We start from the raw sequence: 17,217 nt of genomic DNA on the forward strand, positions 1-17,217 counted from the left end.
ATTTCTCAAAAATAGTACCAAGGGGAAGCATGTAACGTGAAAATAAGAGAGGGCCTAAAATCGAGCCTTTGGGGATGCCGCATTTAATAGCAGCAGGAGAAGATGAACATTTTCCTATTCTAACAGTAAAAATTCTTTCTCTCAGGTAGGAGGTAAACCATTGTAACGCTGTGCCCTGTAGACCAACATTTTCCTCCAAGTGTTTTAATAAAATCTGATGGTCAGTTGTGTTAAAAGCTGCACTAATAACTAAAATGGCTTTTTCTAAAATCTTGAAAATAAATGGTAGCTTGGAGATGGGCCTGTAGTTTTTGCGATCACTGGAGTCAAGGCTAGGTTTCTTTAAAAGGGGTTGCACAATTGCATGTTTAAAACTGGAGGGGGCAATGCCCTTGGTTAAGGAACTGTTAAGAATAAGAGGGCAAATTGTGTCGAAAGCTTCCTTGAATAGGTGTGATGGAATGTCTAAGGGACAGTATAGGTTGGATTCATATGCATGATTACCTCCAGCAGCTGGGAAGATGGCACAGATTGAAACTGCTGAAGGCAGCTGGCTGGATGATGATGGATGTCCCTAGGAGGCCCCATCCACACTACTGCGTTTTTGAATTAAAAAGTTTACAGCTACGTCCCTGGACGTCCAGTCCAGACTAAAACGGCGAAAACGAAGACTTAAAACGGAGACCTAAAACGTAGAAGTTTTGTGTTTCGAAACTCCGGAGGGCGTTTTAGTGAAAACAGGCAAAAACAGAGGACTTTAGAAATGATGACTCAGACGCTCACACTCGGCTCTCTGATTGGGTCTTATAAGTCATGCAAAGCAGAAACACGATGCTACTGACAGAGTTTTTGAGTTGGTATTTTTATTAAAATATTCTGTACCGTGCAAATAACACTTAGGCCTATCTGCCTACACTTGTAGGCAACTGTGCATGTCACCGTTTACTTTGCAACGACTCCCAGTCTATTTTCCGCCGCCACACTCCCGTGTTACATTCAGTAACAGTCCCAGCTCGTTACTGATGTATGCAAAAAAAATCTGGTCTACGTCTGCATTTCTTTATTCTTTCGGGAGATCTTCTGTAGGCTAACTACGGAATAAACCATCTGCTTCAGTGTACGTAGACTCTGATCCACAGCTAAAATGCTGGTATGGACGGAGATCGTATTCATTTTAATTCTCCGTTTGTAAATTAAAACGGAGTAGTGTGGATGGGGCCTGAGGGTGTGATATGAAATCTAACTTAGTCAATTTTGACAATGAAAAAGTTCCTACTAACTAACCTCTACTAACTTCTCACAGTTTTCGGTAGAAGGAGCAGAGTTAGCAGCAGCGGCTGGGGTTAGGAAGGAGTTCATAGTGTTGAACAGTATATTAGGTCTATGGCCATTATTGTTAATTAGTTCAGCATAATATTGTACCTTAGCCGACTTAAAAGCACTTTGGTAAAGGTTTGAGCAGTCTCTTAAGATTTCGTAAGAGACATGGAGTTTGTCTTTTTTTCCATTTGCCTTCTGCCCGTCTACAATCTAAAAGCCATAGTGGAACAATTTAGCCATGAAGATGTTAGAGAAATATGAGGCTGTGGCAGAGTTAATAGATCGGCCAAGGGAATGGGGCTGGAAAGGGGTGGGAAGGGGACATGGTAAAGTGGAATTGAACATAAGCATGAGATGGTCAGAGACACCAGTGGCAATAATTTCAAGGCCGGAGACAGAAAAACCGCATGATAATAAAAGTGTGTGACCCTTCTGATGAATTGGACCTGATACAGATTGAGTCAGACCAAAAGAATCAACTAGAAGTAAAAACTTGGTGACCAAAGGTTTCGATGGGCAAAAGAAATGAATATTGAAATCCCCTATAATAAGCAGTCAGAGCAGGAAGCCATAACTGTCAAAAGATCAGAGAACTCTTTAAGGAAGTTGCTGTTGGTTTTAAGAGGCCTATACACCAATGTGCATAGGATCGGGGCAATGATATTGATGTTTAAAAGTTGCACCTCAAAAGTAGAGTATACATCTACAGACATAAGTCTGCATTTAAATTTTTTTTTAAACAGTGGCTAAGCCACCTCCATGACCAGTAGTCTTTGGAGAGCTTAGAAAGCTACACTGGGAAGGACAGAGATCACCAACATTTAGCCAGGTCTCTGTCACAAATAAAAAATCCAATCATCATCATGAAACATAAAATGATTATTTAAAATATAGGTCTTATTTCATAGAAACCGAGTGTTAAATAAGGCACATTTCACTAAATGGTCCGGTATCTGCTGTGCAGCCCACTCCGACAATGTAGCTCAACAGTATTTAAATGGACAGAGTATTTTGACATTTAGGTCCTTGATTTAGCCGAGAGAGCGCGAGTTGACCAGTATATGGAGATTTGGAATCTGATAGAGATGTCCATAGGCATTGTAGAAGGAGATTATGGATATAGCCAATACCCTGTGAGCAGCAACCCGACTGAAGCAAGGTGTGAAGGCTAAGGATCCTGCTAAAGCGCCCAATTCCAAAACCCAGCGTGGGAATTGGGCCAGTGATGAATACCGGCTTTCCACTGCTGTTGAGCAAGTCGAAGAGGCGAATTAAGTCCTCTTTTGTCCGTGTTGGCAAGCGGTGTCATTTGAGCAGATGTGGATTATAATTTTCCTAATGGATGTCAGAAAAGATGGCATTAGTCCAGGCAATATATCAATATATATCGCTGTCTAGTTTAATCCCACTGACGACTAAAAGTTGTACAAACAGTGAGTTTTCAAGGCGTCCAAAATCTATTGTTTGGCATGAAACAGGAAGTTGTTGTAACTTCAGTGTACATGCTCACATCTGCACCAAAATATCCCGCCCTGAACACATCTACATGCCAACATTCAGTTATAGTCGTAGCGCCGCCTACTGGCAACAGGAAGTAAGCTCGGTTGTAGCTGTGGGATGAATCTCCTTATTCTTATGTTTGCCAGTAAATCTGCTGCTGTTGTCCCCCATAGTCCTGCAGACACTACACAATGAACACAATTTACAATAGTTAAAACAAACAGAGTATTAATAAATGTTTGTTGAGCATTTCTGAATGTCACTCAGAAATCACCTGAACAACGACGACTGTTACAAACTTGACTTGGCTTGTAACAAAAAGGTCCACAAACATAGTTTCCAAAACTTATTTATTTAATTTAAGAGAATTAAAGGTGTGTTTAAGAAAATAAGGTGGAGTGTGGACATATGGCTGCTGTCAGTGTGAGGCATGTATGGATGAATGAAAGTATGCGTGCAAGTGTTGTAACAGATGCAAACCCAAACCAAACTAAAACCATGGGGAAGTGTTGAGGCTGCTTAGCAAGACAGCACCGCCTGGGAGAGCAGCACTTTTGTGCTTTTGGCCCTTCCTATCTTTCAGGTGTAGGCAGTTGCTCTGACAACTCACCCAGGCCCCTGTCTTCACACCCCCTCTCCATAAAGAGGAAGAAATTAACAGGAAACAAATAAAACTGAATAAAAAAGCAGATAAATTGCTGAGCGTTGCAGAGAAAGCAAGCCATTTGAAACATCAAAAGAAGGACATTTGAAAGGCATAAAAATTAAAGAACCCCACCGTGGTTACTTTGTTTATGGGGGACGTAAGACTTCAAGTCAGACTCTAAAGTAACCCCCAGGCGTGTTACTTCAGGTCTGATCCAGGCAGTCAGATTTGTGAAGTGTTTCCATTTTGATTACCAACCGGCATTGAGGGAACATAAGGTCTACAGCACTTGGCTCAACAGATGTGTACACCTATGTGTCATCCACATAGCTATGGAAGCTAATATGTTCTCTGATGATATCACCTAGAGGAAGCATGTCACAGGAGAACAGAGGGCAAGGCAGCTCCCTTGTGCAACGCCAAAGGTTATACCTTGACACATGACCCTGACACAAACATAAAATGTTCTTCCTGTGATGTATGATGGGAGGCAATCTCGAACAGTCAGAGAGGCCAACCCAGGTCTCAAGGCAGTTTAAGAGAATTTCATGTCTTCTGTGTCAAGTATCTTTGTGAGAGCAGAATATATAAATGTAGAGAACAATAACGTGAACTTTCTCTAGAATACTGTTTTTATTTAGAATGGTATTTGTATGGTGGAAAACAACTTTTTCCAGTAAATTGCTTTGATTTATCCGTAATTGGTTTCCTCAAAGTAACAATCTTACAAAGTCCTTTGTCAGAGGCAATTCGAAGGTCATTTGTAATTTTCACCAGTGCTGTCTCTATACTATGATGCATTCTGACTGAAAATCTTTAAATAAACTATTGCTTTGTAGAAAGTCACACAACTGTTTGGCAACTGCTTTCTCAAGGATCAAGGAGGACAGCACAGGAAGCCAGACAGGTGAGCTGTTATATGACTTGTGTGACCACTCACACGCAACAAATTTAAATTTTTAACATAATTAGATTACTGATGCATATACATGAGTTCAAGTTATTAATATTAAACATAAACTAGACCTGCAAGCAGGTATTAAAGTATGAAGCTGCTTAGCAAAAAGCTTGATATTACAAAGTAAGGATGATGAACTCTGTTGTAACATGCTTGTATGTGTAGCTAAATTTTTTATCCACAAGTTTATTCCACAAAACTGTGAAATAATCCCCTAAATTTGTTGTTTGTTTTTAAAAAATTTAAATTGTAGGCCTATATGAAATCCTTTAAAATCCTAAAAGGATTAAAATTTATTATGATAAATAATATATCTTAAAACACTTTCCCACTTAAGTAAATTGCTGAACAAAGACTGAATTCCCCCCCTTTTATAATTTCTTACCATTTATTTATTTTAATTTTGCCTATTTTATTTTAATGTATTTGAAGTCATTCTTAAGAGCTGTTCCTTCGGGCTATATTTTCTCTATATCGGTATACTGAAGAAATGGATTATATGCAGCTAGGTTTGTTTGTAAAATTTTTGTAATTTTCAATTAAATTTTGAAAAAACGTTTGGCGCCGACAAAACAAAACGTTTACTTCAAGGTAAACGATGGTCTTGAACACCCTGTTGTGTACAAATGTGCACTTTACTGCCTTTTTAATAGGTTATGTTTCTGTTATGTTTGCATACTTCACTGTAACACCTTTGACAGGCCCACTAAACGGAAGAAAACATAGGCCTACCTCGAAGCGCAAGTTGCACACTGTTTAGAAGAAACATCTCGTTCAACTCGGGAAAGCAGCAACAGCTGTCAGGATCCAGTGACCGTTTCAACAAATATAGCGCAAGGTTGTTTTGAACAGAATTCCCTACTGTAGGTAGGCTACCTTTAAGACACAACGGATAAATGAAAAAGTATCTCTGTTACTCGTGATGTAATTGGTTGCACTGGAATATAACTCCTATAATATTGTAGATTACTTGTTAACATTGAGCAGGATCGTGGTGCAGCTGCAGAATGCAGCTAGAAAGTGGGTTTTTGAAATAGGTTGCATACAGTCCGACCTTGTTTTACTAGCATGTCACTGAGTTTCACACTTCCAGCAACTACATTTTTCATCTGTAGTTGCTGACTCCTGTGTTTTTTCCAAGTCAGATTAAAGGTAGCAGGAATGTTGAAAAGATCTGACATCACTTCCTGTTTATTTGCAACATATAGGAACTTATTTCTTCTAATCATTTAATCAAACTGGAAGCCAAGGATATGAAAACAAAAATGTAAAAATCTGCAAAATGGTTAGCTTATCTTAAGTATCACATCCATAATAACAAGATCCCGACCATCATTCGAATTATTTAGAACAGAATTCAAAATGTATTGTGAGTCTATCCAATTTACAAATGACAATAAATGTGCCTATACAAGATGGAAGATACTCACACATTCCTGTTGTGATGCCTAACCTTGTTAACTTGTTGTGAACCAAATAAAGATTTCCATGAAAAGAAAAAAAAAGGAACTGGTTTCTTTTAATAACTTTTGATCATAGATTCTACCTACGAACTGTTTTGTTGAAATCGGACTCACCTAAGAGGAGTTCGAAGAACGAGGTTTGGCATATTTCAATTCATGGAATGCGTGCATGTAAGGTTTTTCAATGTGCAATGGAATGAATGCAGGTACTTGCCTAAGCGCATTTACCTTGATTATAGCGCCACCTGCTGATTGACATGTGCCATTGTATGCGTCTGACATGTCTGCAGCAGTCTCTACCAGCCCTGTAAAATTCACCTACATAACGTTTACAGTTTAGGCTGCGTTATGACTCTTACAAACGGAATAATAAAATCCACACTAGCTTTCATGTGTGGCCCCCAGCCCCCTCGGGCTTGGACACCTAACAATAAGAACATATGAAAGAACCAAATGATAATAGACAAAATATGACCATAAACCTGTGAATGAATCCAGTATATTTTAAAGCTGAGATCCTAGTTATGAAAGGTTTTTCATTGTGCTTATTTTCAAAATGTGTGTTGCAGCTCACTTTAATAATTATCAAGTAATTGATTTGCTGGCTGTGATTACTTATCTTTCATTACTTCGTTACTCTTTAGGTCGCCAAAGCTTCATAATTTGCTGGGTCCTAAAGGAGGTGGAAAGGCAGCAGAAGCTGAGTATCAGGGCATCGTGTGTGACCTGTGAATGAGCTTCATCCTGACACAACATGTGGTCATGAGGTGGATCAGATTAGGAAGAAAAGCGGAGATCTGATGTTTGTTTGACTTTGGTGTGCAAAAGTATACTCTTTATTCTTATTATATATCCAACTTTATTTTGCCCCAACCCCTCCACCCAGCCCCCACAACCGGTGGCATTCCCATGTCACCAGTTACTGTCACTGTTACAATAGCCAATCAGACCTCACCTGCAGAAAGAAGGCAACCAAACAAAGAAGAGCAGAAAAAAGGGTTACTTTCAGTTTGTTTTTTCTTGTTAAATAGTAATAAATACATTGAGATGCAGTGGTTCTTACTTTATCATTTTCTCTTAAGCAGAAGGGTTAAAAAGTTTTTTCATTTCTGTTTCTATTTCTTTTTATTTCTTTATTGATCTGTGTTGGATCTTTAGCAGCAATCCGGACCAGTTGTCATGGTGATTAGCAGCACAGAGAGGAGGAGCTGTCTGGAGGAGAAACACCACAGGAGAAGGAGGAGAGGAAGAAAAGACATTGGAGGTGGGGAGGATAAGGAGGAGAAGGTGATCCCTATGAGTGCCAGGAAGGCATCAGTGTCCTGTCACCTTCTCCTCCCTCCACCTCCCACCCTCTCTCCGTACTCTGTCACAACCAGGTGGAGAGCGACAGAGGGAGGACACAAACTCTAAGAAAAATAGTTTTAATACAGACAGGAGAGCATCCACGAGTCCTGAACACACACATTTTGATGTTTTCTCGCTTTGAAACCGTCTGTCTTCTTGTTGCAGACACATACACACATACACACACACACACACACACATATATATACACACACATATATGCATGTGTGTGTGAAGACTGCCCGTCTCTGAGCTGTAACTATTAATACACTAATAACATAACTAACCAGTGTGAACATGAATATGTGCTCTCCTTACAGCTACCACGTGGAGTAAGATGGGAAAGCATAGCCCCTCTCTCTTTCCTCTTCATCCTCCTCCTCCTCTCCAGGCTTAAACAACAACCAAGTAGAACACACAACTCCTCAAACTGGAGAAAAATCAAATAATTTTAAACAACAATAATAATATTAATAAAAACAAACTCGTCACAATCATTCCTTTCCAATTACAGTCGCAACAAAAGACAACGAACTAAAACAGGATAAAAGGAGAGTTTTCCCAGCATCCTCCTCCTTCCTCCTCCTCTCATGCAGTACAAACTGTCTCCTTCAGCACAAAGTTCACCTCTTTGTCTCTGAACTCTGGCTGTATGTGTGTAGTTGTAGTAGTTGTAGTTAAAATTGTATGGCTTTAGGGCATGGTTCAGGTTTTATCAAGAGTTGGCCGGCCCCTCGTCTGAGTCCGGCCTCCCTCTGCCCCCTGCAGCGGGGTTATTGTTGTTGGAGGCAGGGTAGTAGTCCTCAGGGGGCGGGGCTTGTGGCCCTGGGGCGGTGGGGGCCGTCCGAGTCCGGAAGGCAGACAGTCCGATTGGCAGAGCGAGGGGCAGGGAGGCAGAGCCAAATTGAGAGGCCTCCATGGAAGACACCGCCCCCAGGTGGTGCAGCCCTAGGGACACGCCCACATCCATGCTGTCACTCATCTGGGGCGAGGATCCCTGCTGCCCCCCCCCTCCACCGATGCCTGTCTGTCCCCCCTGCCGCAGACCACGTCCGCCGTTCCCGTGGTGGGAGTAAGTTGGGTGGGGGTGGTGGGGTGGGTCCAGGAAGTGGCGCTGGTGCTGTTGGGAGGCAGCCGGCTTGTGAAGCAGCAACTGGGTGTATGCTGGGTCCTGACCCCCACCTCCACCATCACTGCCTGGCCACATCCTCATCTGCTGCTGGGAGGGAGCCTAGTGGGGGAGAATCAGAGGTGAGTCACATTGAGAGGAACAGCCCTGGTCTGATGGAGTGGGCTTTTTAAGAAGAGGTTGAATTACAGCTACTTTAAAAGGACTGGGGGACATAACCTATTAATAAAGAAAGATTAATCATACAGTAGCTCACGAAAGTGAGTCCTCCCCTCACATTATTGTAAACATTTGATTCTATCTTTTCATGTGACAACACTGAAGAAATGACACTTTGCTACAATATAAAGTAGTGAGTGTACAGCTTGTATAACAGTGTAAATTAACTGTCCCCTCAAAATAACACATCACACAAACATTAATGTCTAAACCGCTGGCAACAACAGTGAGCACACCCCTAAGTGAAAATGTCCAATTAGCCATTTTCCCTCCATGGTGTCAGGTGTGTTAAATTTGATGTTATAACTCTCACACTCCCTCATACTGGTCACTGGAAGTTCAACATGGCACTTCATGGCAAAGAACTCTCTGAGGATCTGAAAAAATAATTTGGTTGCTCTAAATAAAGATGGCCGAGGCTATAAGAAGACTGCCAAGACCCTGAAACTGAGCTGCAGCACGGTGGCCAAGACCATACAGCAGGACAGGTTCCACTGTCCACAGGAGAAGCAGAGAGAACAGTTCCATTAGATTACGTTCTCTTTGTGTTCCTTCATCAGAAGAAGTCCGGCCCGGCTTGCCACGAAGATTCCTTTGTTCTTTTCAAGCCACACACGCCAAGCGCCGCAACCTCGGCTTTTCCCTCGTTTCCAGCAACTAACTTGCTTTATAATTTATTTTGTTTTGTTTGTTAAAAGTTATCAGACTGTTAAGTCACGCAATTTTAATTCAAGAACGACCAAGTTCTTTTAAGCTTTATTATAGTCGAGTGAACTTATACTGCTCCCACCGAAGTTCGGATCCAGCCACGTGCGTCCGTTACGTGAGCAGTAACAAAGGACCATCAAACCAACAACCCGAGCCCAGGTTAAAAGCCTACCACTGCAAGTTTTCTTCAATAAGCTGACCCAGACGGATCTCCGGAGCAATTCCTTGGCAGAGAAAGCGACCGGCCGACGGCTTTAAGCTGTCCTAACCGAGAACGTACTGAACTCCGCCAGCGTGAAGCTGCCGACCAGCAACCCGGCTGGGAGAAACGACAAGCAGTAAGAAACCAACGGCATTTGTGGTTGAGTTGATGTCCAATAGTCTGTTAATCCATTAGCTTTAATCCTTCATCATTCCAGCCTAAACTCCTAGACAAATTTAACCGAGTTAGTATCATCTAACCTGGCTTCATTAGTTCCTTTTCCCCCTGAATCAAATTCTCCCCACAAGAGAACACAATTTACATTGAACTCCACAACATTCTCATTGTTTGCTTCATGTTTGTTTAGCCATTGTTTATTTCTCTGAGGTATATTTAACCGCATTTATATCTACCTTTAGTCAGTTAATAAATTTCACCTAAATTCAGGAACCTTGTGTGTGTGTATTGTTTAACTCCAAGTCACTGTCATGGATTTGTGATTGACTGATTGATTTAAGATAATTGAGCGATTATTAACTAACTGATCACTAGTGAATAATTGTGTAATTATTAAACTATAACGCTACCCAGGGGTCCGGAGACCCTGGGCGAACTGAATCTCCGGTGGTGCCCTTTTTGAGGTTCATGAGTCATAATTTGTATTACAAAAGTAGGTATACTACAAATGGGAGCCAGAGCGTTCAGCTATCAAGGTCCTCTCCTGTGGACCCACCTCCCAGTTTGGCTTCGGGAGGCAGACATTCCACATTTAAGGGCACAAATTGAGGTTTTACATCAGCCCAGTGGACAACCAATTGGCAGGAACTTCAGAAGGGAATCCCAACAAGGTGTACCATCTCCCCTACCCTCTTCATCTTGGGAATAAACCTTCTAATAACAGCAACAGATGGCATAACCCGATGGCATTATTCAGCCGGTATTACAGGGTTTTATGGACAACCTAACAATAACAACTGCAACGTATGTCCAAGCGAGATGGGTATTGGAAACCTTGGACAACGTAGCCAATTGGGCAAAGTTGTCATTTAAGTCCAGAATACTGGTGATCAGGAAAGGCAGAGTAACGAGCAAGTTTGGCCTCCAAGTTCAAGATGAGGTAATTCCATCTATAGAGGACAACCCAATAAAGTGCTTGGGCAAGTGGTTTAACGCATCACTGAAAGACGGAGCCAGTGTGGCCAGGTCTGTGTCTGCCCAGGCTTATATGGCTCTTAACGGTACACGAGTTCCCCACAACAGTTGCAGAAGATATTGATAGGAAAATCAACAAGCATTTGAGGAGATGGTTGGGGATTCCCCCAAGTTTCTCCTCTGTGGGCCTCTACATCTGCTCTGGACAGCTACAGCTTCCTCTCTCTTCTGTCGTGGAGGAATTCAAGGTGGCAAAATGTAGAGTTGTGTTAAGTCTGAGAGATTCCAAAGATGACTTGGTAAAGAAAGCAGGCATCATAACAAGATCAGTTTGTAAATGGGCAGCCAAAGCAGCCATGGAGCAGGCAGAAAGCTCACTGAAGTTGCGAGACATTGTCGGCAACCCCTGTATAGGACGTCAAGACTTGGGGTCAACACACTTTCAGCAGTTTGGGAATGCAAGTACTAAGATCAAGCGAGGTATGGTCCAGTCGGAAATTAGAGCTCAAGAGGAAGAGAAGCGTGTGTCCAGAGCAGTGGAGCAAGCATCTAAGGGAGGATGGAAAAAATGGGATATGCCCAAGCGCAAGATCACATGGGCAGAGCTTTGGAGACTGGAGCCCTACCGCATCTCCTCCTTGCTGCGCTCTGTGTACGACACCCTTCCTTCACCAGCGCACTTGCACACATGGGGGTTAAGGGATGACCCGTACTGTAAGCTCTGTGGTAAAAAGGGCGCTGGGACACTGGCGCACATAGTCAGGGTGTAAAACATCATTAACTCAAGGTCGCTATAGGTGGCGCCATGATAAGGTGCTTCAGTCCCTCGCCGACTCAATAGAGATTGAGAGGTGTAAGAAGAGGCTAGGTGCAACAGACACATGGAAGACTATCACCTTCATGAAGGAGGGAGTCAAACCCTATGCAAGCAGGGCATCAGTGAAGAACAGCTTGCTGCAAGCTGCCAGTTGGGAAATGAGAGTTGACATCGGAAGGAAGTTGCAGTTCCCAGAGGTGGTCCACACAGCTCTTTGCCCAGACATCATTCTTTGGTCAGCCTGTGAAGAGGCCCATGAGCGGAAGGCCTTGAAATATCAGCCTCTAATCCAGGAGTGCAGAGACAAGGGGTGGCAGGCATGGCTTTTCCCTGTGGAAGTAGGATGTAGAGGCTTTCCTGCCAATTCTGCTGTCAGCTTTAGGCATGGATCAGAACAGCAAGAAGAACGCTGCTCGTAAGATGAGGGACATGGCTGAGCGAGCTTCTTGCTGGATATGGAGCAAGAGAGAGGAGGAAAGCTGGAAGCCAGGGGCGGATGGGCAGTGATTTGGCCGCCTCTGCCGACCCACCAGCTGGAGAGTGTTGTGGTTAAGGGTTGAAACACTCTATGAAGGTTGGGTACCACATGATGACATCCACTCCTGGCAGAAAGCTACGGTTACCTAATGGGATAACCGAGGAAAGCACCCAACAGGTGTATTCTGCAATGCAAAAGAGTAGGCTTAAGACTTTCCTCTTTGATAAAGCTTATAGTTAGGGCTGGCTCAGGTGAGTCCTGAACCATCCCTTAGTTATGCTGCTATAGGCCTAGACTGCCAGGGGATTTCCCATGATGCACTGAGCTCCTCTCTCCTCTACTTTCTCTCCCTCTGTATGCAACCTCATCCCATTATTGCATGTTACTAACTCAACTTCTCCCCTTTTCGGTAGTCTTGTGCTTTCTCGTCCCTCTCCTCTCTCCTCCTATCACTTCCTGCAGGTTTTCTGGCTCTGGAGCTGTGGAGTCTGGATCTGTGGCTGCGGGTCACCTGCTGCCCCCGTGTTCCTGCTCGACACCCTCTGCTACAGTTGTTATTACTAGTCCTATTGTTTTTATTATTAGTTATTATTATCATTAACATGACTATAAATGTCTGTATCATTATTCATTTTCAGCCTGTACCATTACTACCATTTCTGTGTTGATATTGTGTTGGCTGCTCCCCCCTACCCCTCTCTGCCTCTTTCTCGCTGTCTCTCTCGCTCTTTCCCTCTCTCTCTGTATCCCAACCATTCGAGGAAGTTGGCCGCCCACCCTGAGTCATGGTTCTGCTTGAGGTTTCTGCCTCTTAAAAGGATGTTTTTCCTTCTGCCTGTGTGCCTGCTTTATATGAATAGAGTTATGAGATAACTGTTGTTGTGAATAGGTGCAGTTTGGTTTCCATTTATCTACCCATTTTAATAATCAATGAAGCCAATAGTAGACAAAATAATAGAAAACCTATGTGTATCGTTCAATATAGTTAGAATGGAAACACTCATTACGTCTTCCAAAATGATCATACAGTTGAATTGCCACCTCTCAAATTATTTAAACGAACTGAACTCCAAAGAATTTCATATGACTTGACTTGTTTAACTTTCATCACAGGTTGAAGGTTAAGACTTGCGACTTGCTTGTGATTTGGACACGTGTGACTTACTCCCATCTCTGATGTATTGTCTTGTGTAATCACACTTGCTTGGTGTTTGGGTGTGTAATGTAAAAGTAATCATAAATGCATGCATACAGCGGCCCTTATTTATGACGGTTAATTATACTCATGGTAGGGCTGCCAAATCCCACAAAAAAACCCACATCTTACATAATGTTGCTTTAATTACCCGTATTCAAAAATCACAGTTTGTAAAATACAGTGGAAACACAAGGGAGAACATCGTTCAAAAGCCTATAAAGATCAGGTTATGGGAAGCTCCAGATTACCGGTTGAGCTCCTGCAGTGAAAATAGGCTGTAAGATGATAATTTATGAAAAAGGAATTGTTTAACGTTGATGTGGATGAAGGACGATGAAGACAATGATTTTTCTGTTTGCTAGATTTGTAGATGCTTCTTTTGTTGTCTTGGACTTAAAAGCTCATTACTCTATGTTCCATGTGAATATCATATTGTAGATATAATCTGTACAAGATATGACTCAATATATGACTGTCATACTCGTGTGTATGTAAGGCTTGTCAGTGATGCTGTGCTGTGTGTACCTGAGGGCTGGTCATCTCATAGTCTGAATGTGTAACAGCAGAGTTGTAGTAGCGGTTACTGTAGCGGTAGTTGCGGTTGTCATTGGAAGAACCACTGGAGCCACCTGGAAATAAAACAGACCAACATTAAAATCACAATACTGTTGGTTGCACTGACATATTTTGTAGAAACGGCTCATTAATTTTCTTACTTGATTTGTCTTAGTTTTGTTCTCTCAATTGACTACAAAACATTAAATGAAAGGAGGCCTGGATGCGTGTCGCTACAGGGACTACGGCTTTTGATTTTAGGATTTTGCTAACAGGTTTGTCGCACCTCAAGTTTGGTTGTTTTTGACTACAAACAGACCAAGAGGTATGATAATGGACACATATGAATTGACAGTTTGAGTGATGTGTCATCCTGCAGGGTTACAGTATGCTGACCCACCACAGTTACTGACAGCCAGTCCTGTTGCACTTCACTACAGCTTTCTTTCTCCTTTCTGGGCTCGCTCTGAGACCACCAACCAATAGTAGGATTTAAGAATTATCAGCCTTTGTTTGTCCTGAACAAATTCAGACAAGACTTCGTTCATCACAAGGTGATGAAGGAAATGCGTTGGGTTTGTCTTTTGAATTCATCAGTCATTTATGGAAAATTTACCATAAACACGCCGTAAATGAATGGCTGCATAATTGGCATGGGCAGATCAAAGTGAATAAGCTCCCCACAGACATGGTCAACAGGCAGCAGCTGGGCTTCTACTACATTCACCTATCAACTGTTTCACTGGCCAACATGGATGTAACTGTCACTTTACGAAGACACATTCCTCTCGGTCTTCCTTTTTCAGGCACATCAGTAAATTGAGGATTAATCATTTTCATGAAGGTGTAAAACTGTGTTAGAGAAGAGATGGAGCAGGTGAAAACAGCAAGGAGGGAGAGTAAGAGTGAGAGCATGGAGCCGGCTGTGTGGATTTTACCAGAGCTAGAAACAGAGCTAGTAGTAGAGGTTGAATGGGAGTGGTCCATGGCAGGAGAGGTGGATGTAGATGAACTGGTGTTGGTTCCTTCATCGGTCGTCTTCTTGAAGAAATTGTGCTGCAAGGCGTAGAATGGCGTGATACGGCTTTTAGGGTCGTAGTCCAGCATGCGCAGGATCAAGTCTGGAAAAGATAAACATGATGATGATGATGATAACATTTTGTATTAGCCGCAGGATGATATAGGTACCTGGCTACCACACAGATGTTGGCAAAGAGTCCATGAGTGTGGACCCCCCAGTTCCATGCTCCATTGCTTGTTGAGGTTTATTTTCAGCTCTTTAAGTTTTTGATTTGGTGTTAAACAGTTAAACAATGTTTCATTTGTAACCGGAATATAAACTCAATTGTTCCAAAATGTGCATAAGTCGATAAAGGAGTTCACTGGATCTTTCAAGTAGAAAATTAACATCAGAATAAGCTTTCTTGCCATGTAGGTTTACATGTACAAGGAATTTGCTTTGGTATCTTGGTGCATAACAATAAACATAGTAGGTAGAAAATATGAGAAAGATAAAACAAGCACTGTGAAAAATCATAAATATAAAATATCAAAGATTAATAAAGACTGCATATCATCCACAAAGAGACTTACTATATGTTGTATATAGTTGTTGATTTCTATTCCTTTTGAAGTGCCTTGTCTGACTAATTGGGCCATTGGTTCAATGTAAAGAACAAACAAGGTAGGACTGAGACAGCAGCCCTGTCTAGTTTCCAGCCATTCACTTTTACTCTAGCTGTGGATTTGCTATAGGACTTGATGCATTTAAGAATTTTTGTTTATTAAATCCAAATGTTTGATCTAAAAATTCCCAGTTGATCCTTGATATCTTTTCTGCAGCTAGGCTAATCAAAGCTGCTGGAAAATCATTTCTATGTATTCTATGTATGATGTACTGCGTTCTTCTAATACTGTCTTGTCTTTGTCGACCTTTGACAAAGCCAGTTTGGTCTTCATCTATCAAGTCTGATGCTAACTGGAGCCTGTTTGATGTAGCAGAGGAGTAGAGCTTTGATCAAAAAAGCCCATTTCCTTCCACACATTTTTCACCAACTGTGTGACTGTGTCTTCCACTTCATATCTTTTTCTCTGTAGGTCGCTGGTTGCCTCCTCTGCACTGCTCCAAGCTTTCACTCCGCTAGCCCAGTGGTCTTCTTGTTGAGAAGATTGAAACGGATTCACCTTGGAGGTTGTCTTGGAGCCTTTGGTCCATAAATTGCGCAACTGAGTGGATCTTTGACTCTGCATTCTCCTGCATGCCGTATATTCCTAAAAGATTCCATCTGCATCTCTGCTCTTTCATTATTTCCTGCAGTGGGCAATTAGCATCAGAGCTCCACAACATAACTTCTTCAGTGCGAATCAAAGCAGCGTCTATCCTATCATTTAACTCTCTCAGTTTGTTCCTCCTTTGGATTGTGATTTGATCCTATAGTATTTTCAAGTCTGCTTTCAGGGCTTGAATTTGTTTGCTAATGCCATCTAAACTGGTTTGTAATGAAGCCGTGGTATTACTAGCTTCAGGTGTTAGCATGTTCTTCCCACTAACCAAATGGTACATTTCTTTACCCTGTCTGTCCGGGTATCTTTTGTACTTTGTGTTTCTGTTTCTTTCTGTTGAACCTACGGTCATTATGAAAGGTCCTGGGTCCTTAAGTTTTACTGTGTTGGCACAACTCTGACACTATGCTGCTGTATCGTCCCACCAAAGTCCATAATCAGGGGAACTTTTCAGTGTCATTTTTATATTTATCACTGCCATACTGGTAGTATTTACATCTATGTCGTTTAAAAATATTTTTTGGTGAACCAGTACAGTGTCTATCCTTGCAGATCAATACAAAGTGTTGGTTTACCTTTAAACTTCAGGTAGTCACAGGGGGCGTGTCCTGGCTCCCCTGCCCTCCGCCCCCCTGGGCCCCCAGTCTCTACACCCAAAATCTCATGAAGACGCCGTGTGGCTGGGGGCTTATACTCCTGGAAAACACACATGCACAAATGTTTAAAGACAAATATGATATTCACATGTTTGATAACACATCTGAACACATCTACAGGCCAATATTCACTTATACTCATAGCGCCACCTATAACACCATGTCAACCTTTTTTAATCCAGACTGTGATCAGTCGGTTCTTGAAAAGTGACATTGATGAGCAATTTTATGCATATGCTTGGGCTGATAAAAGCACCCTATTTTCTCCCTACTCCTTCTCCACCGTTGGAGAAGGCAGACAAGATTACCAACAGCTTGTGTAAGTGCCGGTACGCAAGAAAAAGCCCCAATACGCCAAAGAGTAAAATGTAGTAGTGCCAGAACTGTGCAAAGCAATGCAAAAATGCACACAATGAATGCTGAATGCCGTAGACAGCAAAAGCCAAATTCCCGATATTGTGGGCTATTTAAAAATCTGTCCAGACACATTTTTTAGGTCCCAAAAAGAGGACATGTCCGGGAAAAAGAGAAATTATGGTCACCCTAATATAACTAGACCTGAATGCAGGTATTAATGGGGTCCAAG

General features: G+C 42.1%; 1 protein-coding gene across 4 annotated transcripts in view; it reads right to left on the reverse strand.

Moving 5' to 3' along the window:
* Positions 1–6,690: 6,690 nt before the first annotated feature.
* The window catches only part of dyrk1b (dual-specificity tyrosine-(Y)-phosphorylation regulated kinase 1B), an 80,206-nt gene continuing 69,679 nt past the window's right edge, over positions 6,691–17,217 (reverse strand). For all 4 annotated transcript variants that reach the window (XM_038710336.1, XM_038710334.1, XM_038710333.1 and 1 more), the window contains exons 10-13: positions 16,551–16,671; positions 14,631–14,813; positions 13,663–13,766; positions 6,691–8,465 (exon numbers count right to left, since the gene is read on the reverse strand). In XM_038710336.1, the coding sequence (XP_038566264.1) occupies positions 7,950–8,465; positions 13,663–13,766; positions 14,631–14,813; positions 16,551–16,671 (924 nt within the window). In that variant the 3' untranslated portion in view covers positions 6,691–7,949. The remainder of the gene's footprint in view (positions 8,466–13,662; positions 13,767–14,630; positions 14,814–16,550; positions 16,672–17,217) is intronic.

Source organism: Micropterus salmoides, unplaced genomic scaffold (assembly GCF_014851395.1).
Source record: "Micropterus salmoides isolate LMB-PRFRI ecotype aquatic unplaced genomic scaffold, ASM1485139v1 Ms_hic_scaffold_11, whole genome shotgun sequence".
NCBI lineage: Eukaryota > Metazoa > Chordata > Actinopteri > Centrarchiformes > Centrarchidae > Micropterus > Micropterus salmoides.